Raw genomic sequence first — 24,654 nt, 5'->3', positions numbered from 1 at the left:
CTGTATGAGGTGTATGTGATCGTTGAAAGATAGTTTGGAGTCGAAGACGACCCCCAGATCTTTGTGTGTTTGAACACTTGGAATGAGGAGCCGTTAAGCACAGGCTCCAACGTTGTTGGGCTGTCCTTTAGAGAATAAGTTATTTGTGCCGATTTTAGGGGGTTGATTTGGAGGTTGAAGGTATTGAGGTAGTCAGCCATGTCCTGCAGTTTGCTAGTGATTTGCTGAGTGATTTCGGCTGCTGAGTTGGATGCCGATATTCTAGTAAGGAGCTTGACATCGTCAGCATATGTGATCCAATTGCACTTATTGGTCACAAATGGCACCATGATTGCTGAGAAGAGAATGCCAGATAGGACCCCCCCCCCTTGAGGTACACCGGCAGTTATGTGACGCGTGAAGGTCTTTGTTCTGACCTTTAGAACAAGGGTAATCTTCGATCGGAGAGATTCTAGCAACCAGAGAACATCGCCGCGAAAATTGAAGTAGTTTTCTAAGAGACGTAGGAGATGAGGTATATAGATGGCATCAAATGCGGAATGGATGTCAAGATATATAACTGACAATTCCTGTCTTTGTTCAAAGGCATCTAAGATGTGCAGAGTGGTTGTTGCAAGGTTAGTTATAGTTGACCTTCCTGATATCCCATAGTGTATTTGCTGAGGACTGTCACGGAGAATTTGATGGGTGACAGACGGTAGCAATGCTTTCTCCAGAATTTTTAGCAATACAGAGGCGCAAGCGATGGGCCTATGTTGGCTCGGGAGCGTCGATTGTTGGTGCTTAGGAAGGGGCCAGACAGAGTACCTGTTCCACTGGGGTGGAAAGCAGTGAACTTCGAGGCATCTGTTGTATAGGTTGAGGAGTGAGTCGATGATGAAGACACTTAAACATTTGATTATGAACTGGGGGGTGCCATCCTCACCGGTGGTTGTTGTAAGAGGGAGAGTATTAATGGCCTGCATCAGTTGTTGCATAGAAATTCGGATCGTAGCGAGACTGTCAGTGAGATGAGAGCGGTTGAGGAGTGGTCGATTAGGTAGAGCTGGAGGTTGATTAGAAAATCTGGCAACGTAGTTGAACCAGTCAATTGGGTCGATGTTGCTGGAAGAACTAGCCTTTGTTCTGTAGAATGGTTTCCCCCTTTTTAGGGTTCTTTCGAGGTGCTTTTTTAATTGCAGCTGATTTGTTTCTGTTGAATTCGGCCCTGGCTTTGGAGAATGAAATGCGGTCCTGGACATCGCCGGAAGCTTTCCACTTGGCGTGTAGTAATTGTTTGTAGTGGAAACTTTGGTTGAGCTGGGGAGTCCACCATGCTCTGGAGCGCGGAGTAATGGTGACTGTCTTGGTAGCGGTGTGAAGGGCTGAAGTACACGACTGCCTCATTTGTCTTGGAGTAAAATCAAAAGGAAAGAAACAATCAAACTTGGGTTAACTTTTTTTTTTGGTGCATGAGAAACTTAGGCTATACATTGCACCGTATATACAGTAATATACCTGCCAATTACGTGTGTGTTGCCCAAGTTTACGGAAGGAAAAACCATGCTATCCTCTTCTGAGATCGACGAAGACAGCCAGGGTGGGAAAAATAAAAATTCCTGACATTGTTGACGGGATTCAAACTCTGGTCTTTTCCATCTGACATGCGGAGGAGGACGATTATAGCAATTCACAGATTAGTTAAAATACTGTATTAATGTGTGATATCAACCATGCACCTGTGAAGGCTTGATCAACTGTATTAAATTTTTGCTTTTCATATAAACAACTGCTGCGACATCTGTTTCAGAAAAGTTACTAGCTATGCTTTTCTGTTTTCTGATTGGTTGTAGATAAAAATGGCGGCTGAACTGAGAACGTTTGTGTGTGAATTAAATGACGTAAAACTTTGCAAAATCCTTTCAGGATTTATTTTTCATTTTCAATGACTGAGTTTTAGGTTTGTAGTTTAATTCTTTTTACAATAGTAAAATCAGAATTAGTTGAAGGGCGGTTTGCGAGTACAGTACTCCAAAATTCTGGAAAACGTAGGGAAGTCGAGAGCCAACGCGAGCTCCGTCGTAAAGCGCCTGACGAGTCCCATTGGTTTTGCTTATCGTGTGCCCACATGTTGTGAAGATCAAAAAAAAAAAAAAAAAAAACAAGCCACTCCTAACATATAATAAATCAATAAGAAAAAAAATTAATAAAGCAAAAACATTTTATTATTTTAAATTTGTAGATTTTTTGCCGATTATAAAAAATTAATTTCTTTACTTAAAAATTGTAATAATTAGGTCTCCGCTAACTTGGAGAATTGGTGTGAGTACTGTATATCTTCAATTTCACTCTTGTGGGCCCTGCAAGCATGTGACTGTCATAATATGCTGTGTTATTATTACAATTAGCCATGTGGTGCAAGAAAGCCTAAGGCTTATGCTGCACCAGCCAAAAAAAAAAATTTGAGTTACCCTGAGAGAGAGAGCCAAAAGAAGAAGGGAATCACTAGGTGTGCCATACTCACCAGAGTGTGCCAAGCCCATACTCACCAGATTTTGATCCCTGGGGGGGGGGGGTCATGTGTACATATTTGCTAACATTGTGTAATTCAGAATAATTAAATCGTCATGTTCCTTTTATCTTAAAAAAATTCTTAAAATCACATTAATTTTGCTTAAATCTTATATCACTTCTTTTGCCCTAAATCACTTTATTTTTTTCTCCTACCGTACAAGTCTCTACTGCTATATACTTCGAATGGCATATTTACACGAACGTCACTGAAGCACGATATTTTGTTAATTTTCACAATGTTATTTAATTCAATTTGTGGTTACAGAAGGCCATTAGAGTGAAGTTGAAGAATTTCAGTTACCGCAGATTTATTCAAAAAATAGTACAGCTGATCAGGGTTGTGCATTTGGTGGGGAAAGGCTGTTGATAGTACGAACTGCCTCAGCCTTGATGTGTCAGCGTGGTGTGTAAGCAGCCTATGGAGTGGGGGATGGGACCGGTGAAAAATGTAAAATGAACAACTTTCTTCCCCCCCCCCCAGATTCTGGTTCTCTGTAGGTATAAAACCGTTACGGAAGGAAACGGTTTTTAAATTAGGGATACTCATAATCTGGGGTAAGCTATACCACTAATATGCATACAGCGAGATTGAGTCCAAAGGCTACCACAAAAAGTGCACTGCCCATTGTTAACTGTGGAAATGAAATACCGACTGTCAAAAAATAATTATACCAAAGATATAAACTCCTGTGGCTGTCTTTAGGCTGTATTGAAATATAAAAAGACACTTAAATTTTAGCAGTGATCCTGGAATAATGTATGTTTCCGACCGTCTGTAAATATATGGACATTCTGTATATATATAAGACAGATTTGACATATGTGCAAAATCTCTTAAAATACTCCAAAGCTTGTAAAAATGCAGTATCAATAAATCTCTCTAGCTAACTACATTATAAGTTCATACGATATAGTTAGCTGGAGAGTAGGAGGGGAGGATTGCAAATAGTTGCATTGGGTGCAGAAATACCTCATTCTGGCCTTAGGTTTCAAAAATATGCATAAATTGATTTTACATATGATTGAGCCTAATCATGTGTAAAATTACGAGGGTTGTTCAATAAAGAATGTTCATAATTTTTTTTTCACAACATACCTTCATTAATCATCGATATTTTTATGGTCCTTTTCAAAGTAGTTCTCATTTGATGAAATGCACTTACTCCCCGATTCCTGACATTCTTCAAAAACGTGGTGGAAGCAATATTTTTGATATGACTTGAGAATTGCTTCCAATATCTTTACAACTTCTGACAACAGGAAATGTTTTCCTTTGCAGCTTCTTCTTTAACTTTGGAAATAAAAAAAAAATTGTAAGGTCAGGTTTGTAGGGTAGATGAGCAACACATTTGACATTATTGCTGGCTAAGTACTTGATAGTATGATCAGTGCGAGGCCTCGCATTGTGGTGATACAACATCCACCTGCCTACATGCTGTTGTAGTCATTTGTGACAAATGTGATCCCGCAAAGTGTGCAGTACAGTTGTGTAGTAAGGTCCCATAACAGTTGTATGATGTGGCACAATGTTCTGGTAAACCATTCTTGAATGTCAAAAAAAAAGAGCTGACCATAACGTTTCCTGCAGAAGCCACAACTTTTGTATTTTTTAGTGTTGGCAATAACATAGGCTTCCAAACAGAGCTTTGTTGCTTACTGTTGAAATGACGAGGCCGTGTCTCATCCACCATTATCACCTTGTGCAGAACCTCACCATCTTCAGTAACCATCCTTTGCAGCTTCTGACAAACCTTCATGCAACTTGCTGTTGCTCAGGTGTGTTGTATGCAAATGCCAAGGAGAATACTATGCATGATTCCTACTGATATTCTGAACATTTCTGCCAGTTGCCTTACTGTTGTATGACAATCTTCTCTCTTGCTTACAGAGGCAGTGTTTATGGTTTCTGTGGTAATGACAGCAGTGGTTGAAGCTGCAGGACTGCTGATTTTGTGATTGAATCACATCCATCTTTAACCATTTTAAATCACCTGCAAGCTGTACTTTATGGAAGTGTAGATTCACTATAAGCCTCTTTTAACATTTCATATCCTTTAGCTGATGTTTTCTTGCAACAGAAACAAAATTTGAGAGCTGCATACTGTTCTTTGCATATCATGTCCACTGTTACGTAGGCAAAATTGAATGGACATAAATTTGACTGACCTCCAAGATCATACCATGTGCACAAGTCAACTGCACAGTTACTATGTGATGCAGCTTGGTTTAGTTTAAAATTCTGCAGCTCAGCTAGAAATAGCAAGCAGTAGTTCATGAAAAATTATGAACATTCCTTATTATTGAACAGCCCTTGTTATTTTTTAAAAATTTTTTAATATTTTTTAAAATTTGTCCATCTCATTTTTGACTCATTCTTAACTTTATGCTGCTAGTATGGAGTGGGATCTGGTAGATACTGCTTTTAAAAAGTTTCTGTTATTTTTTTACATTTGTAAATGAAGTCAAATCCTCCCATTTAACTACAGGGGCTCACATCTGGTGGGGCTTGGCACACCCAGGGTCCTGAGCTGAATATCATCATTCTTCTCTTTGGTGATTTTCTTCTACTGCTCTCTCTCTCTTGGGGTAATTTAGAAATTTTTTTCTGGTGCAGCATAAGCCTCAGGCTTCCTTGCACCATATGGCTAATAATAATAATAATAATGTACCTTTGCCCACCAGTATTCTTTAATTAGTTATACATTATTTTCATTTCAATATATTCAGAATTATGAGATATTAATTTTTTGTGTGGCATTCAACAGACAACAGGTGAAGCATTTTTCTTTCTTGTTTCCATTCCCCCCATGGTATCTATGAGATGCCAGCAACAGGTGTCTTAGTTGCCATACAGCTTTAGCTCCCCTACTAAGCTTGAACAGCAGACAGAAATGTAGATGATCATGTTGTTTCTATGAGATAGCAGCATGAGGTGTGTAATCTTCCTGTGTAGCTTTGGTCTTGGAATTAATTAACTTGGGAGTTTAATTAATGCAGATGCCATGTATTAAATTATTAGGCAGTTGTCAGTTTCCAGTGAAAAATGTGAGAGAGCTTCAGAAATATAGTTTTTCAGGCTATATATATCCATTGGAACATACACTTCTGTATCTCTTTTTAACCTAGCAGTGTTTTGCCTATTTTCTAAATTTTGCATCAAAAAAGTGGGAAATTTAAAATCCTTTACCTAAAAATTTTTGGAATAGTTTAGAGGTGAAATGGCAAACATTTCTCTTAAACCTGTTCTGTATTACTGCTGAAAAGCTTATATATAATGAGTTTTTTCTACAGCAGTGGCAAATGGAATGATTGCACAGTTTCTCTTTTATTGGTTTGGCTACTACCTTAAGCCTGCGAAAAGACACATACACCCACCAGTTTTTTTTTTTTTTTTTTTGCTCTTTTGCACCGTGTAACAACTTTATTCATCCAATTTTGCATTTACATTATTTTTCAAGAAAAGTTTTGCCAAACTTTATTAATAATCAAGAATCTGTTAAATAGGCTAAAAATGACCAGATGCAATTAGTACCTAAACTATTCCCACAGGTTATTAGTTTTATCTTAAGCCATATTGCACCAATATATTGCTGGATGCATGTGTTCATGGGCTGAAAAACCCAGAATAATGTAGCGGGGTGAACCTCTTGAGATCATTTGACTAGTCCTGATTAAAGAGGCCTTGAAGAATTTCTCATGTCTATGATGGGATTCAAACCCAGGCTACTCCAAACTGGTGTATTACAGGGCAATAATAGAGTATAGGGTATATTACAGTATAGGTGTACAGTATAGGATGTATTAAAGTACAGTATTCCTGTACATGCCAACTTATATGTTTAACTTATTTCTGGCTGTGTGTGTGTGTGGGGGTCATTTTAACCTCCATGTAGTTTTTTTGCTGTTTTAGTATTAGTATTAATTGACTCCAGGAAATCAGACCTATTTAATGTCAGCCTTAAAAAAGCCATTTGGTTATCTCTGTCCCTTCCTGAAATTTTTATTTCAGGAAGAACACTGCACTTCAGTTTTGCAATGTTCTCCATCGTGCGCAGTCTGGTATGGGGTCGTGTGTTGTCATGAAGAATCTCATTAAGGTTTTTGTCAGGTCGAACTCTATGGATGCAGGCTTTCAACTTTTTTATTGTTTGCACATATCAGTCTGAGTTGATTGTGGTGCCATACTCCAAGAAGTCCACAAGCAAGACCCCATTTTGTCTGAAAACATCGTTGCGATGACTTCATTGACAGAAGGCTGTCTTTTGAACTTCTTCTTTCATGGTGAATTTTGATGGTGCAACTCCATCGACTGTCTCTTTCTTTCAGGGTCAAATTGGTGGGCCCAGGTTTTGTCATCTGTGACTATGCGGGAAAGAAAACCTCTCCTTCACTCTCGTACCCCTGAAGAAGTGCCATACAGATGACTTTCTGGGCTTCTTTGTGCTCGTGTGTCAGCATTTTCGGGACCCACCGGATGCAATGCTTGTAGCCTAGTTCCTTTATGATGGCTGTCACAGCAGATTTCCTTATACCTACTGCATCACACAATTTGCGTGTTGTGATGTGACAGTCTTCTTTGAGCAGCACGTTGATCTGGCTATTGTCTGTTGTCACTGACGTTACTGGCTAGCTGCTTCTAAGCTTGTCAACAATGTCACTTTCCCCACTCTTGAAGTGTCTTATCCAATGTCTAACTGTACTCACATATACAGTATTGTTACCATAAACATTTTTGAGATGTGTATGAATTTAGATAGGTATCACTTCTTCCTTGGTAAGAAATTCAATCACTACTCTTGCTTGATATGTATATTTGTAATATCCACCATTTTTACCTATCCGTGCTGCATTCACATGACCGATCACAGTGCCATTCAATATGGAATTAGAGACTTCTAGTGACCACTCAGTGACACGCAAAATGATCTACGGTGCCACTTTTGAAAGCAAAAAATTAGAGGCATTACTTTCGTACCGGTCCTCGTAAGCTTCCATGTTATCATTTGCCGACTGTTTTTTGTAATTGGGTATCCAGTTTTCTCTCTGATCACTTACTGCGGGGTGATGATGGATGGTTCTCTGGCTTCTAACTTTTCCACTAATGTTGGTGTTCCCCAAGGTTCAGTTCTTTCTCCCACTGTTTTCCTCTTGTATATTAACCTTCTTTCATTGATCGGAAATCTTATCCTATCCATAGTTTGTTGAAAATAGCACATTGCATTCCACTTTCCAGTTTGAGAAATCTTGGCTTGCAGTAACAGCTTCAACTTCTATATTATCCACTACCAACTCCTTAAATGCTGATCTCCAAGTAATTCTTCAGTAGAGTAACAGATAACTAAGTTAATTTCAGTCCTAAAGTTCACTCTTATCTTTCAAAAAAGGATTCTTTGCTCCTATGCTTATCTTCAATGGCACTCCGATTTCTAGACAAGGTCATATATCTCTATTGGGAATTACCCTGACTTCTAATTTCTCTTGGCATAAGCACATTACAAATATTGCTTCCTCTGCATGTAAAAAGCTGGATTTTCTCTTTTGCTCTCAGTGTTACTTTTCTTCCAAACAGTTGTTCACTCTGTACAATCACAAATCTGCCCTATCATAGAATATTGTTCCCACATCTGGGATGGTGCACCCAAAACCTCTCTCAGGCTTCTAGATTCCATTCAAAAGAGGGCGGCGCCTCCATAGCCAGGTGGGAAGGAGCAGTAGTGCATAGCACACGCTTCTTGATTAGACTGGGGTTCGAGCCCGTCACCACCAAATACGGAGGATGCAGAAAGGTCAGGGAATGACCACCGCATATTCCCAGAGTAATATGGACTTAGTTGCTAATGCTCCTAAAAACCAAATAACAACAACAACAAAAGAGGGCAGTTAGGTTAATTAATGACTCATCTCTTAACAGAGTCACTCCACTCTCAGTTTCTTTGACACTGTTTCTTCTGGATGCCTTTTCTACAGATACTTCCATTGGCACTGTTCTGAATTGGCTTCAGTAATTCCCACTCTCTCTCTTCCAGAGAAAAAAATGAGAGAAAAAAAGCAGAAATTTCAGTGTTTCATGTGTAAAACACGAAACACTAAAATTTTTTGGCACTTTTCACAATGGTTGACAAATGAACTAATGAGACTCGTGGCAGAGAAGAAAAATGCATGGGATGCATATAAATTATCAGGCGACACAGAAGCCTGTAGCAGATGTAAGCTAGTCTGTAATCAAGTCACAAAAGAGGTTAGGCAGGCGAAGGCAGATTATGAAAAATCTTTGGCAAAGGATGCTAAGAAAAACAACAAGGATTTCTTTATTTATATAAACTCTAAAAAGAAGGGGATGAATCTGATTGGTGCACTTGATATCAATGGTTCAACTGTTGATGATCCTGCTCAGATAGCAAACAAACTGAATGTGTATTTTGCATTTGCATTCATACGTGAGGAGTTATTAAGGTTTGAAAATGCCAGAAGGTTATCAAATTGTAGCAGGGTGCTTAATGATTTTGTTATAACTGAGAACAAAGTGGAGGAGAAATTGTTGAAGTTAAACATAAGAAAGGCACCTGGGGTGGATGGGATCTAGCCAGTTATATTAAAGGAGGCGGCAAAGGAAGTAAGCAAACCCTTAGCCATAATTATGAGAGCATCCTTGTATTTAGGGGAGGTCCCCATGGACTGGAGATGTGCAAATGTATCCCCAATTCACAAAGGGGGGATCGAAGGGTGACACGAGTAATTACAGACCAGTTAGTTTAACTTTTGTTCCAGGTAAAATAATGGAGTCACTGGTTAAAGATGCATTGCAGGATCATCTAGACAAGACCGCAGCAATAATTCAGACACAGCATGGGTTTGTTAAGGGAAAGTCTTGTCTGACAAATTTGATAGGATATTATGATGTGGTTACAAAGGAACTGGATGCAAAAAATAATTTTGATATCATATATTTATATTTCAGGAAAGCTTTTGATACTGTTGCGCATGGAAGACTACTGTACAAATTGGAGCAGAATGGTATTAAGGGTAAGTTGCTACAATGGATAAAAGGATGGTTGAGTGGGAGAAGACAGAGGGTGGTAATCAATGGGTGCTGCTCTTCTCTTCGTGGACTAATGTTATTATTGCAGTCCCACAGGGTTTGGTGTTGGGTCCACTGTTGTTTGGTATATTTATCAATAATATTGATGAAGGTATATCAGGCTTAGTGTCAAAGTTTGCAGATGATACAAAGGTTGGCAGGGTTGTTAATGACAGTAATGGCAGTGTGCTACTGCAACAGGATCTAGAAAATTTGGGCAGATAGGCTGAGAAGTGGCAACTGAAGTTTAACATTGACAAATGCAAAGTACTGCATATGAGTAGAAGTACCCCCAGAGAAATGTACCAACTGTGTGGTACACTTAAGGTGGTAGAAAATGAAAAAGACCTGGGAGTAATTGTGCAGTCAGATATGAAGTTTTCTGAGCAATGTTACATTTCAAGTTACATGAAAAAATAGTTTTTCATGTAACTTTCATTTTCAAACAGTCATAACAAAAGCTGAATTTATTTGGCTATAACAAGCTGCTGCTGATAATTAAATAATGTCAATGATATACAGGAATTTTGCTAGCAGGGAAAAAGGAGGTGATTGTCCCTCTGTATAAGGCAATGGTCAGGCCACGTCTCGAGTACTGCGTACTGGTCTGGAGGCCTCATTTTATAATGGATGTAGATTTGCTTGACCGTGTACAGAGAAGGGCAACAAGATTGGTGAGGGGAATGAATGGATCCTCTTACCAAGAGAGGCTTAAGTTCTGCAAATTGCAGCGGCTGCAATCTAGTCACCTGCGAGGTGATCTGATTGAGGTGTATATGGCCTTGAATGGGTTGATCACACTGAATTCTGATGTGATTCTTCCACTTGTTCAGATTACGTATGTACGGGGGCATAAATTCAAATTGAAGAAAGACAGATGTAGAATAGATGTGTGGAAATTTGCCTTTAGCCAGTGAGTGGTTAATTGCTGGAAGAAACTTCCATCTGTCATTGTGGAAGTTGATAGATTAAATAAATTTAAGGAGGAACTGGACAAACATTTAGAGGGAATTTTTAAATGGGCTACATAAGCTCATACACTTGCTTTGTTGCATCACATGCCGGCGCCTCCGTAGCCAGGTGGGAAGGAGCAGCAGTGTGTAGCACACGCTTCTTGATTAGACCGGGGTTCGAGCCCGTCACCACCAAATACGGAGGATGTGGAAAGGTTAAGGAATGACCACCGCATATCCTGGAGCAATATGGCCTTAGTTGCTAATGCTCCTAAAAACCAAGCAACAACAACAACAGCATCACATGCCACTACTACTACTATGTGCTACAACCAGTCAACATTTTTTTATTGTCCAACTTCAAACTCACAGAACCAAATTTTCTGCTTCCTCATTTATTCATTCAACTTCCATTTTCTGGTACAACCTTCCTTCATACATATTTCCCGAAAATTACAATTAACAGAAGTTCAAGTCTAATGTCAACAAATATCTTCTTTCATATTCTCAACTAAGTACTATAGGATCTAATATCCCTCATGTTTGGGGTTTTCATTAAAAAAAAAAAAACTTTTTAATGATTTTACAATTTTAATTAACTGAATAACAGGTTTTATATAGGAAAAAATCGTAAAGCAAATTACAAATTTACATTTTTCAAATGTGCTGTATAACAAAAACAAAATAGTTTTTCATGTAACTTTCATTTTCAAACAGTAATAACAAAAGTTGAATTTATTTTGCTATAACAAACTGCTGCTGATAATTAAATAATGACAATAGATGATTGTTATTAGGCATTTGACATGGTATCAGACAAGTCACAAATTTCACAATGTTTCATGTGTGAAGGCAGAAAAAAAAAGCAGAAATTTCAGTTTTATGTGTAAAACATGAAACACTGAAATTTTTTGGCACTATTCTGACACAACACTACAGCAGTTACAATGTCTCTTGGATGGCTTTAGTGCAATTCTGATTATATAATTGTCCCCCCCCCTCCAAATACGAAACGAGGAACAACAAATTCTCACCTAGTAATCAAGATCTGTTGTGCCCTTGTATGTTTTTTAATAAGATCTGTAATTAGCATTAAATGGACTGGAGGTAGCGTTTGATTCTGGACTGGAGTTAGTGTTTGATTCTGGCAAAATGGTATGTCTTATTTAGCTTAAATTATAGCCATTATGAGAGGACATTTGAATAGTTTGCAGCATGAGTATAAATGGGTATTGGTACAGTTAAAAAATTTCTGTACTTAATGTATAAAAATGTATAATAAATAATAACTCACCAAGTTTCATGTAATTTCAGTAACGTCTTTTTTTAATTACAGGTGTCCTGAATTCAAAAAATTTGAAAGGAAAGCTGGACAAAAATCAATCACCACAATCATCCAATATTTGTGAAAAAAGGGACTAATGCCAAAAGCAATTTATGAGGATATGGTTACAACATTGGGGTAGAATGCTCCTTCCTGTTCTATGATTAAGTAGTGGGCAGCAGATTTAAATGAGGGAGGGAGAGCCTGGGAGATGACCTGCACTATGGAACACCTGTAATGTTCATCACTTGAGTTGTTGACAGTGTGCATAATCTGGTGACAAGTGATCAACAAGTGACAGTTCGGTACATTTCCAGCATTTTGGGCATCTCTTCTGAATGTGTATCTCATTATAACAGATTTTGTTATGAAAATGTTAGCATGATGGGTGCCAAATTTATTGACAACAGATCAAAAATGCACACGAGTTGTCAAGTGAAGTGAACATTTGTCTCATTTTCAAGTAGGTCAAGCAAATTTCCTTGCAAGGTTTGTGACCATGGTTGGGACATGGGGTCCATCACTTTCAGCCAGAGACAAGGGAGCAGTCCAAACAGCAGAAACACAACTCCACTCCCCTCTGAAGAAAGCCAAGTCAATTCCTTCTGCTGGTTAGGTTAGCAGCAGAGGGAATTGACTAGCGGTACTCAATCAGTATCCCTATTGTTTTGGGATGCTGATGGAGTGTTGCTAGTGGATTGCCTTCAGAATGGCCAGACAGGCCATTCTGAAGTCACATGCCACATTACATAGACCTTGTGAGGTGTTTGCATGAAAACATCAATGACAAATGCCAAGGAAAACTTGCAAAGGAGTCTTGTTCCACCAGGACAACATGCCTCCTCATAAGTTTGCAGTGCATCCATGGCAATGGATGCATTTCACCTGTTTCCTAATTTGAAAAAATACCTGGCTGGCATCCATTTTCATAATGACAGTGATGTTATTGCTGCAGTGGATGCACTCCTGAAGGCTCAAGAGAAAACTTTTTTTGCAGCTGGAATCGACGCATTACAGCATTAGTGGAAAAAGTGTATTGTCTCCAAAGGGCACCATGCTGAAAAGTGACATGTTACCAGACCCCCTCTTAGGCGTCTCCGTAGCCAGGTGGGAAGGAGCAGCAGTGCGTAGCACGCGCTTCTTGATTAGACCGGGGTTCGAGCCCGTCACCACCAAATACGGAGGAATGCGGAAAGGTCAGAGAATGACCACCGCATATCCCGGAGCAATATGGCCTTAGTTGTTAATGCTCCTAAAAACCAAATAACAACAACAAATAACAACCAGATCCCTCAAATAAACTTTTGTTACTCAGGCCATGAACTTTTCAAATGTCCCTCATAAAACTCTGCTATGGTAAAAAGTGAAGTCGTGATTATATTAGGTAGCAGGAATGTTTCAGCTAATTTGTTAATAACATTACAAATTTCTGCAAGTATACAACTTATATCATACTAGATCAAGAGATTTACGCTATTAACATCATCAATTTGTTTATAGGAAATGAGCCTTCCAGATATGGACTATCCAGTGCAAGAGTTTCCATCAGGTGTAGAAAGAGTAACAATTCAAGGAAATCAGTTAGATGCTTATACAGAAGGAACTTCATTGCAGCAATTCTCTGGAAGCAGCCAGATCTTGGGTCAAGAATATAGACTACTTCATAGTATCTTAGCAGATGGTGGGAACCACTTTGGTGTTTCAGCACTTACATTTGATCAGCATGAAGAACTTCTGTGGATGGGAAATCAAGGAGTATGTTAGAAATTTCTTTTATATATATTCTTTTTAACATTATCTGTGAGTGAAACAACTTATTGTCATTAAATGCTTAAACAGTTACAGAGTTATGGCTAGAAGCATCCTTATAGAACTATAAACTTTACAAATGCTACTGCAGTTAGCACTTGTGGAGAATGGGAGGGGACAAGGAGGTAGATTTTGGAATTTGGTACAATGTGTGCTGTGATCCCACTGTATTTGTTCAGCTTTTTTCCATCGAAAATTGCAGTATAAAATGAGATGACACAGTGATAATAAATTGTTTTATATCCCTTTTTATATTCAATGAGGTTTTCCAAGAAGCCAAGGTATTGGCTCCATAGCTGGCATCTAAATTTAGTTTATTGTATGTTATACAAAAAAAACTCATCAGATAACACTGATTTTATTAAAGGTTGGCGAAAACGAACAGTGTTTAATGATTAAATTACTTTGCTCACATTGCCTTCACTATGGTTATAGCATACATTTTTTCAAATTTTTAGACATTTGAAAAAGTGCCTAAAAATTATATAAATTATATTATGTAGCATTAGCATTAGTAGAGGCATTTGATGCAAGAAAGCAAGCTTATGCAGCATCAGCCAAAAAAAAAAAAAAAAAAAAACCCCACTTCCACTTCACCCCTCTGTTCGTTCAAAATACCTGTCCAGCTGAGCCTTAAACTTATTTAGGCTATCAACTTCCACGACAAGGGATGGAAGTCTGTTCCACTAACCAACCACTCGCTGGCTAAAGGCAAATTTCCGCACGTCTATCCTACATCTGTCTTTCCTCAATTTGAATTTATGCCCTCCCAGGTGATTATTCTGAGCGAGAGGAAGAATCCCATCAGCTTTGAGCATGCTCAAACCATTCAATGCTTTATACACCTATATCAGATCACCTCGCTGGTGCCTAGTCTCCAGACACTGTAATTTGCAAAACTTAAGCCTTTCTTCGTAAGAGCACCCCTTTGTTCCATTCACTAATCTTGTTGCCCTTCTCTGTACTCGTTCCAGCAGCTCTACATCCTTCTTGAAATGAGTCCTCCAGACTTGTATACAGTACTCTAGGTGTAGCCTGACCATTGCCTTATACAAGGGAATAATCACCTCCTTATCCCTGCTAGAAAAATTCCTGTATATCATTGACAATACACCATGAGCTACTCTTGCAGCCCGTCTGCACTGCTCAGAGAACTTCATATCTGCCTGCACAACCATCCCCAGGTCCCTTTCATTCTCTACCACTGTCAGTGTAGTACCACAGAGTTGATACGTTGCTCTGGGGTTAATGTAGAGTGCCTATAAAGTTACATTACATTATTAAGGGCAAGTTATTGCTATGGATAAAGGGATGATTGAGCAGTGCAGACAGGCAGTTAGGACAGCTCATGAGAGGTTTTGTCAATGACAAAAACTGCTTATTACATTCAATTATATTACATTACATTACATTCACTGCCTATTACACTACATTCAACATGTTCATCTGTCAGTGCATAATAACACTAATAGTATTAGTAGTGGCAAATGAAGCAATAAATAGAACATCGTCCAAACAAAAAAAAAAACTACCCACTTTACCCATCCCCTCCAAAATTTTGTCATGTTTTTCCTTGAATTTATTAAAATTACCCATGTCAACAACTGCAAATTTTTTTTTCTTTTTTATGAAAACCCCATACATGAGAGGTACTAGAACCTATAGTACTTGGTACCATGCACGGGTTAGAGGTTGAGAAGACGAAAGAAGATACTTGTTGACATTAGACTTGAACTTCTATAGACTGTAATTTTCAGGAAATACATATGAAGGAAGGTTGTTCCAGAAAACGGCAGTTGAATGAATAAACAAGGAAGATGAAAAGTTGGTTCTGTGAGTTTGAAGTTGGACAGTAAATGTATGTTGGCTGGTGGCGGCATGTGTTTGGAATGTTATGAAAGAGAGAGCAGGAATTATAGAAGCTAATTCAGAAGAACAGTGTCCATGGAAGTATCTGTAGAAAAGGCATGCAGCAGAAATAGTACGTTTATGAGACAGTGAGTGGAGAGACTCTGTTAGAGAGGAGTCATTAGTTAATCTAACTGCCCTCTTCTGAATGGAATCTAGAAGCCTGAGAGAGGTTTTGGGGACACCGTCCCAGATGTGGGAACAATATTCCGTGGTAGGGCGGATTTGCGATTTGTACAGAGTGAACAGTTGTTTGGAAGAAAAGTAATGCTGAGAGCGAAAGAGAAAACCAAGTTTTTTAGATGCAAAGGAAGAAATATTTGTAATGTGCTTGTGCCAAGAGAGATTAGAAGTCAGGGTAATGCCCAAAAGAGATATATCATCTTGCCTAGAAATCGGAGTGTCACCGAAGATAAGCAGAAGAATCCTTTTTGTGAAATATAAGACAAGACTGAGTTTTAGAAGAATTGAAATCAACTAAGTTGTCTCTGCTCCACTGGAGAATTACCTGGAGATTGGCATTTAACGAATTGGTAGCGGATATTTGAGAAGTTGAATTGATTGAGCAAGGCAAGGTTTCTCAAACTGGAAAGTGGAATGCAATGTGCTATCGTCAGCAAAACTATGGATAGGATTTCCAGTCAATGGAAGAAGGTCATTAATATACAAGAGGAAAAGAGTGGGGGAAAGAATATACAAGAGGAAAAGAGTGGAGGAAAGAACTGAACCTTGGGGGACACCAGCATTAGTGGAGAAGTTAGAAGACAGCTATTTACCCTCAGTGAGTGGTCAGAGAGAAAAAACTGGATAACCAATTTCAAAAAAGCAGTTGGCAAACCATAAGATGGAAGCTTGTTTAGAAGACCTTTAGGTCAAACATGATCCAAAGCCTTTGAGATATCAAGAGCAACTGCTTGTGTTTCATCAAACTTTTCCATTCAATTTGTCCATAAATGGGTAACATAAGCCAGAATATCACTAGTGAATTGACACTGACGGAATCCATACTGGTGATCGTTGATATCAGATGGAAGGTTTCTATATAGTTTAAGAGCTGGCGGTTAATTGATTTCTCCATTACTTTAGAAAGAGTATAAGTAATTGCAATGGGGCGATTATTGGATGGGAGGGATTTGTTACCCTTTTTAGGAACTGGCTGGATATGAGCAAATTTCCAAGCAGAAGGAAAAACACCTTTGGAATAAGAAAGTGGAAAAAAGGCGGCAAAGAACAGGAGTAAGTTCAGGAGAACAGGTTTTGAGAACAAGCGAAGAAATACCATCAGGACCTGGAACTTTCTTAGCATCAAGATTCATCAAAATACTTCTGACATCCTTTTGAAGGAAGACCACAGGAGGCATTGAATGGAGCACTTTGGGAATAGTGGGAGGTGTTTTACCAAGATCATTAATACATGAGTTGGAAGAAAAGTGTGTTAGTTTTCTGACGGTACTGGGGGTTTCCCCCATCTCTACTAATTGGAAGAAAAAGTGTAAAGTGTGTTTGGTGTCAAGCAGCACCAGGGTTTCCCCCATCTCCGTGTTGCTTGTTTTGTGAAGAGTGTGCCAGTTTGCTGGAAATGCCAGAGATTTAAAAGTTATGGATGTTGTACATGTTTAGTGTCGTGTACCATTGTTCATCTGGTCATTTAGCCGCTGAACCCCTGCTGAGGCCCAACGTTGCTCCACTTTTGCCCCGTGGCGGCAGACCAGGTACACCAGTATTATAATTATTTACTCTGGCAGGTCCTGCCACCTAATTACCTGAGATTTCAGTGACTAGGACCTAAAAAAAATAATTTAATTAGTTTTATTTTAATTGCAAAGGGTAATATCGCTTGAATAGGAAAGGTCTAGAATATGGGCAAAAGTTAATTTGAACATATTTAAATATTGTTGTGTGCGGCATTCGCTTGCATTAAGATAGAGGGGGCAGAAGACTGGAGGGAAAAGACAGAAATATGGGGGCAGTAGAGGAGCACCCCCAAGGAAGTCAGTGGGGCAGGCCAATACCCACCAGGAGGGAAAATGGGGGTCGGCGAGGAGGAGAGGAAATGGAAAAGACTCCCCATTCTCTTCCCCCACACCACCGGGGAGAGGGAATGAAAGTGGCCAGGCAAGGTCCCTGGTCCTGATTGTTAGGTGGCATGTTGGCAGCAAGATGCTGTGGGATCGCGGATAGCTAGTGCAAGAGGGTATTTCTGCACTCAAATTAAGCTCCGCCAAGATGATGAGGCATGGGACGGAATCCCGTCCAGGTTTGGTTGTTGCAGTCAATATGTTTTTCTTTCTTTCCTTCAAAGCATTTCTCTCTTACTTCTTTCCCTGTACTTTATTCTTTCCCTTTTCCTTTCTTTTCCATTTCTTTTCTTACAGGTGCCTCCGTAGCCAGGTGGGAAGGAGCAGCAGTGCGTAGCACACGCTTCTTGATTAGACCGGGGTTCGAGCCCGTCACCACCAAATACGGAGGATGCGGAAAGGTCAGGGAATGACTACCGCATATCCCGGAGCAATATGGCCTTAGTTGCTAATGCTCCTAAAAACCAAATAACAAACAAACAATCTTTTCTTATTCTCTCCTCTGGTTATTGTAGTGTATTGTCTCTTAAGAGTCGCTGTGTTTGGAGGATTTGAACTGATCGTTGTGGGCTTGTAGACTTGCTGAGAAGTCATGCTGGTTGCGCTACGAGGTGTCAGTCTGTGGTTCTATGGTTGTGGAAGAGTTTTTTTGTCTGGAAAAGAGCTCCTGCGCGAAGCGTATGAAGGCACGGTAGTGTTCCTCATTTTGCAACATGTGCTGTTCTTGGTTCCTGAGTGTGAACTGGGTCTTTGTCATGAGGATGCGGCGCAGGTCTTCGTAGGTAGGACATTCATGCATGAGGTGATCCCAGGTTTCTTCCTCTCTGCAGTGACACTGCAGTGAATCTGAGAGACCAAAGTTGTAGAGTTTCCTCCGGAAGGATCCATGTCCTGTGAGGAGAAAGGTGGTATGGAGGTCTTTAGTGAACCATGCAGGCTGGCTTGGGTATATCCGATGTACATCTGGGAAGAATTTCCATGTTATGGCTCCTTTGGGGGAGTCGGACCATTGGGCCTGCCAGGTCTGCAACAGGTGTGCCAGACGCCTCTTTTCTGCACTTGTGTTGTTTGTTGGATCGGTGAATGAAAATAGCCTTGTAGAAAAGGGAGAGTGTCGTCTTCTTCAAGCCCCACTCCCTTCTGATAACTCTGGAAATCATAGCGGAGTAATTTCTGATTTTGTTATGTAGGTAATTGAGATGGGGTGAATGATATGTTCTTATCCAGAACTATCCCGAGATATTTTAGTTCTATTTTTAGCTTTATGGTTGTTCCATGGATTTTTATCTGTGGGGGCCTCCTAATATCCAGAGAACCCCTCAAGAGGATTGAACTTTTTTTTTTTTTTTTCACCAAAATTCTGAGCTGGTTCTCTTGGGTCCAGTGGCGCCTCCGTAGCCAGGTGGGCAGGAGCAGCAGTGCATAGCACATGCTTCTTGATTAGACCAGGGTTCGAGCCCGTGACCACCAAGTACGGAGGATGCGGAAAGGTTAGGGAATGACCACTGCATATCCGTGGAGCAATATGGCCTTAGTTGCTAATGCTCCTAAAAACCAAATGACAACAACAACAACTTGGGTCCAGTGCAGCAATGTTGAGATGGCTCGATTTGCCATTGCTTCCATTTGGGCTCTGCTGTTTGCCTCAAGCATCTTTATCAAATCATTGGTGTAGGCTTGCGTTTTTACTGTGTTCAGGTCAAAGTTTAAGAATTCATCAAGGACCATATTCCACAGAAGGGGTCCCAGGACAGAGCCCTGCGGGCAACCCCTGAAGACTGGTCGTGACACATGGCAGTATGGGGGGTTGCCTCCATAGCGAGGTGGGCAGGAGTAGTACTGCATAGCATACGCTTCTTGATTAGACTGAGGTTTGAGCCCGTGACCGCCAAATACAGAGGATGCGGAAGGTCAGGGAATGACCACCACATATCCCTAGAGCAATATGGCCTTAGTCGCTAATGCTCCTAAAAAAAATAAAAAATAGTCATATCTGGTCAGGGGTGCTTGGAATAACAGGTGGTAGGGATGTTGCATCCAGGACGTTGTTTATTGACTCCTGCCATGTTCTTGTGTAATTGCCTTGTGGGAGTTTGGTGGCAGGGATGACTTCACCCCTAGGGAGTTTGTTGGTGGCTATTTTCTAGATTGCATATTGGTGTTGGTCAGGACAGGTCTGAAGGGTTAAAGTTCTTGGCTGTCTTATTCAGGGTTAGTATTAGTATTTTAGTATTAGTATTAGTAATGGCTGCATGGTGCAAGAATGTCTCTGGCTTATGTTGCACCAGCCAAAAAAAAAAAAAAAACAACTCTGAAAAAAACAATGATAAAAAAAAAAATAAATAAAATAAATAATAATAATTAATAAAAGAAAAGGAAATTAAACCTGTCATCCTATGCGCTTTCCTCACCTGAAGGTACTATCCAGATGACCTTTGAATTTCCCCAAACTGTCAACCCCTACCACCCATGTAGGCAACTTATTCCAGTAATTTATAACTCGCTGGCTAAAATAAAACTTCCTGCAGTCCAATCTAAACATTTCCCCTGTAACTTGAATTTATGTCCCCTAGTTCTAGCATCATTTATAATCTTGAACATTTCGTCCTCATTCATTTTACTGATGCCTCTCAGAGCCTTAAACACCTCAATCAAATCTTTTATAAGGTGTCTAGTTTCCGAACTCTGCAACCCACATATTTGAAGTCTTTCTTCATAAGGATGCCCTTTTGCTGATCTCACCAGGCGAGTGATCCGTCTTTGCACCCTTTCAAGCAGCTCGATATCTTCTTTAGGTGCGGTCTCCATACTTGAACACAGTATTCCAAGTGTGGTCTTACAAAAGCCTCATATAATGGTATTATCACATCCCTATCTCTACTTGCAAAAGTTTGATAGATCATCGATAGGACACCATGGGCCTTCCTTGCAACCTGTTTACAATGTTCAGAGAATTTCATGTCTGACCGTATCGTAACACTCAAGTCCCTTTCCTCCAGTACTGGGTTTAGTTGAACTCCATCAAGTGAATAAGTTATTTTGGAATTACTGTTTCCCAGGAGTAATACGTTACACTTTGTTGGATTAAAGCATAGCTGCCATTTTTCTGACCATTCCTGAAGTCTCTCTAGGTCTCTCTGAAGAAGCTCAGCTTGACAGTGATTAACTACTCTACCAATTTTAACATCATCTGCAAATTTAGACATCACACCCTCTATCCCTTCATCAATGTCGTTTATGAAAATTAAAAACAACAGTGGTCCTAATACTGATCCTTGGGGAACCCCACTTCTTACATCAACCCAATCTGAGAAATAGCCATTTATCCCAACCCTTTGCCTCCTGCTGTGAAGCCATCCTGCTATCCATCTAAGGATTTTCCCAGTCATTCCGACCTGTTCCAGCTTATAAAGCAACCGCTCATGCGGGACTGAGTCAAAAGCTTTGCTGAAATCTAAATAAACAATGTCGAAATTATTCCCTAAATCTAGCTCGGGAATGACCCTTTCAAAATAGCGAACAAGGTTTGTCAAACATGATTTTGCCTTTACAAAACCATGCTGAGTATACTTGAGAATTTCAATTCTATCCCGAATTCAATTCAATTCTTTCAATGATCCTGAATTCCACCCTTGATCATTGCCTCCATGATCAAGGGTGGAATCTCCCCAGAGTCTAGTCAACGGAATATCCCCAGAGTCTAGTGATGCTTGCATAATTAGCCTCAATGGTTCAATGCTCTCACTTGCCGATTATAGGGTATATTCCATCAACTCGAGGAATCTTACTGGCCTGTAGGCTCTAAAGTTTTTTCATTAAATAATCTTGCGAAATTTCATTATCATTAATTACATATTTTTCAACTTCACCCCCACAATTTCCCATTGCCACAAAAGGTTTTTCATTTGTAAATATTGATGCAAAATAACTGTTGAGTTCATCTGCAACGGCAGCTGGTGTATTTAATACTATCCCCTTTCTCTTACTTAAAGGTCCGATCTGGTTTGTCCTGCTCTTCTTGGCAATTATATATGTGAAGAATTCCTTGTCCCCCATCTTTGCTCTGTTTGCTAGTGCTTTCTCATAAATTGCCTTTGCCTGTCGAACCTTTTCTGTGGCTCTGTTACAGATCATCTTGTAGCTGTTATAGGCTTCAGTACTTTTTATTGTTCTGTAACCTTTCCATGCCACCTTTTTCTGCTCAAGTAATGTGGCAACTTCACTATTCATCCAACTTGGAACCCTCCTCGTGGACTATTTTTGTATTTTTCCCAGGAGAGGTTCCAGTCAGCCTTGTCGACTGCGAATCTGTGAAGAGTCTGTCTTGCTCTTGGTTGGACATTGAGAGAGCGATGCAATTGAAAGGTGAGCACCCTCTGATCAGATGTTGTTCAGTCGCATTTTACCTTCCAGGAAGAAAGGTGTTCTGCAATTGAGCGGCTTGCGAGGCTCTCATTGATTGTCACCTCCCACAGAGTGCTAGAGTAGGTTGGTAGATTATTTAGTATTGAGAATTGTGAGGCTGCTATTGGAAAGGAAATCTTCTAGGCATTGACCATTATTAGTGCCACGCCTGTCTGGTGTTTTTCTGTGCCAGGCTGGTGACCTACAATTCACGTCAGCACTGATGATGAGTCTGGCATTTGGGAGTTGTATGAGGATGTTTTCCAGATATCTGATGATTGGGATGATGTCAATTCCTGGTCTGCTGTAGAGCAAGATTGTATAGAACTCTCCCAGCAGTGTGGTAATGTGGGTGCATGCTACCCAGCTGGTGCAGAGATCAGAGATTTTTGTGACAGTGAAATCTGGGTTTCGGACAAACAACAGCCATCCAGGGGGTATCACCTTCCACCTGCACCACCTTGTAGGTTAGCGGGTATCCTTTCACTTCTTTCTGGTGTGGGTAAGGCTCCTGAATAAGAAGGAGGTCCAGGTTTTCCTCCTCCGCCTTTTTTCTAAGTTGTGCCGCAACTGCGGTAGCTCTCTGGGTGTTATGTTGCGCAAATTTTACGATGTTGATGTTAAAGTTTTTGCGGTTACTCCCCATAGTCAATCCGTGATTGGAGGGCACTCTTTGCTTTTAGATACACCAGACATGTTGTCGCGGATCGAGTGGTCGGCTGGCATTTTCTGAGCTTTGCAATTTGTGCAGGTTGGGGACACTGACTTGTTTGGACAGGTTTTTTTAGTGATGCCCACTTTCTGCACAGTGCCCGCAGGTTGTCTGCTTCTGTGTGTGTGTGGCCGTAGTGACAACACTTGAAACATTTGGGAACAGCCATGTGTTCCGTGAATTGGTGTCTGCCCCAGTTTATGTAGACTTTTTATTGATGGCTAAGAATTTTCCAGGCCACTGGGAAGAGTTCAACCACCCAGTTTATGGCGGTTCCAGTCCTGCTCCTTGTTTGGTATTTTGGAGTGATGTGTTTATCTGGTTCCTGGTCTGGGAGTTCTTGCTACAAGTTTCTGCAATAGCGTTCTTCCTGTAGGTTCTCTGCAGAGAGGTCCTTGCCTGTGTCATAAATGACTATACATGGCCCTTTCCTCCTTGGAGACTCTGCATGGAGTCCGAGGGTTGGGATTTTAGAGTTTTTTTTTTTAACAATTTTATCTGCATCCTCTTGTGTCTCTGTTTCTATTATCACGTCAATGTTGCGTGTCTTCCGTATTGATTTAATTTTGGTCCTTTTGAATTCCTCACTCAGATTAGTAATGATCGAGTTTTTGATTTCTTCGCTCGTGTGATGGGTCTCCTGGGAAATGGGCTTCAGGATGACTAGGTGTGGATGTAGCAGCAGGGTTCTCTTCATGTTTGAAGGAGTGGGAGCCTTTGATTGAATCTCTGGTGTGATCCTCAGCGTATCAGCATATGCGCACAGAAGCAGCCAATTTCGTTTTTGCTATCTCCCTTTCCAATCTGTTTGAAGGAGAATGGTTTCAAGCTTTGTCCAGATGTTCACAATCTGTGCCCTCAAGCCTGTAGTTACTCTGTCAGATTGGTGTTTGAATAGATCTCCCAAGGCAATCCTCAGTTTCAGGGTTTTTATTTAGCACAGTACCCTCTGGTAGTGTGGGGTCTGGGGGTGGCTGCTTTTGTTTTTGTTATGCGATATCACATTGTGTGGCAGTGTCATCTGGCATTTCCTTCTCTTCAGTTTGTGAATGGGTTTCCTGTTCAAATTTTGTCGCAATGCCTTTTTTGTTCTTCCTTTCAGTGGAAGAGGGAAGCCTGGATCGGTTGTCCCCTATAATCTGGTGCTGTTCCAACACAGTATGTTCATCATTTTGGCTCTGTTGTGATGACGTATTGTCCTTGTCTGGTTTTCCTTCCATGATTTGTGAGTTCCTGATAATCAAAAAGTTCAGTCTATCGAGGTATTTGTCCCACTGGTTATGAGGGGTTGGAGAGAAATGTTGTTTGGCATTAGCCACAAGTCCATGGCTTAATTGGAAAACTGTTTTATGCTCAGAAGTTGTTTTTGGGCTATTCCCCACGGTCACGTAAGGGGGGGGGTGAACAAAAGTTGAAAAATGCAGGTACAGAGATGGGACTAATTTCTTTTGGCGTTTACAAAGGGGCCGGTCACGGTGGTGAACTCAGTTTTGGTGTAGATCACACAGGTCAAAAGTTTGCACCTATCCATGGTCAGTCTATTGAAGGGGGAAACCTAGAAGCACATTGTATCTTGCAGTTTATGCACAATTTGAGGCACGGTTAGGTTGGGGCAGGTAGCCTGCACAAAGTTACGCAAGGAGGAAATGCCCTCCCAAGTCAAAACCACATTTGAGCACGGCAGCCACATTATACTGGAGCTCTTCTCTATTTACTTGCTGTGAGAGGCATGGTGACCTGTCTCATAAACAAAGGAAATATAAAATAATGCTAAAATCTGGTTATAATCCCTCTAAATCAGTGAAAGTTTCTTACCAAGGTAGATCTTGAGAGAA

General features: G+C 40.3%; 1 protein-coding gene across 2 annotated transcripts in view; it reads left to right on the top strand.

The window, feature by feature from the left end:
• Positions 1-1,839: 1,839 nt before the first annotated feature.
• The window catches only part of PAN2 (PAN2-PAN3 deadenylation complex catalytic subunit PAN2), a 588,859-nt gene continuing 566,044 nt past the window's right edge, over positions 1,840-24,654 (top strand). For both annotated transcript variants that reach the window (XM_090383685.1, XM_090383686.1), the window contains exons 1-2: positions 1,840-1,939; positions 13,409-13,663. In XM_090383685.1, the coding sequence (XP_090239811.1) occupies positions 13,412-13,663 (252 nt within the window). In that variant the 5' untranslated portion in view covers positions 1,840-1,939; positions 13,409-13,411. The remainder of the gene's footprint in view (positions 1,940-13,408; positions 13,664-24,654) is intronic.

This window comes from Mastigoproctus giganteus, chromosome 10, assembly GCF_048544385.1.
Source record: "Mastigoproctus giganteus isolate SK-2022 chromosome 10, ASM4854438v1, whole genome shotgun sequence".
In the NCBI taxonomy this organism is placed as follows: Eukaryota; Metazoa; Arthropoda; class Arachnida; order Uropygi; family Thelyphonidae; genus Mastigoproctus; species Mastigoproctus giganteus.
The sequence above is the reverse complement of the archived record's forward strand: the minus strand, read 5'-3'. Positions and strand labels throughout refer to the sequence as shown.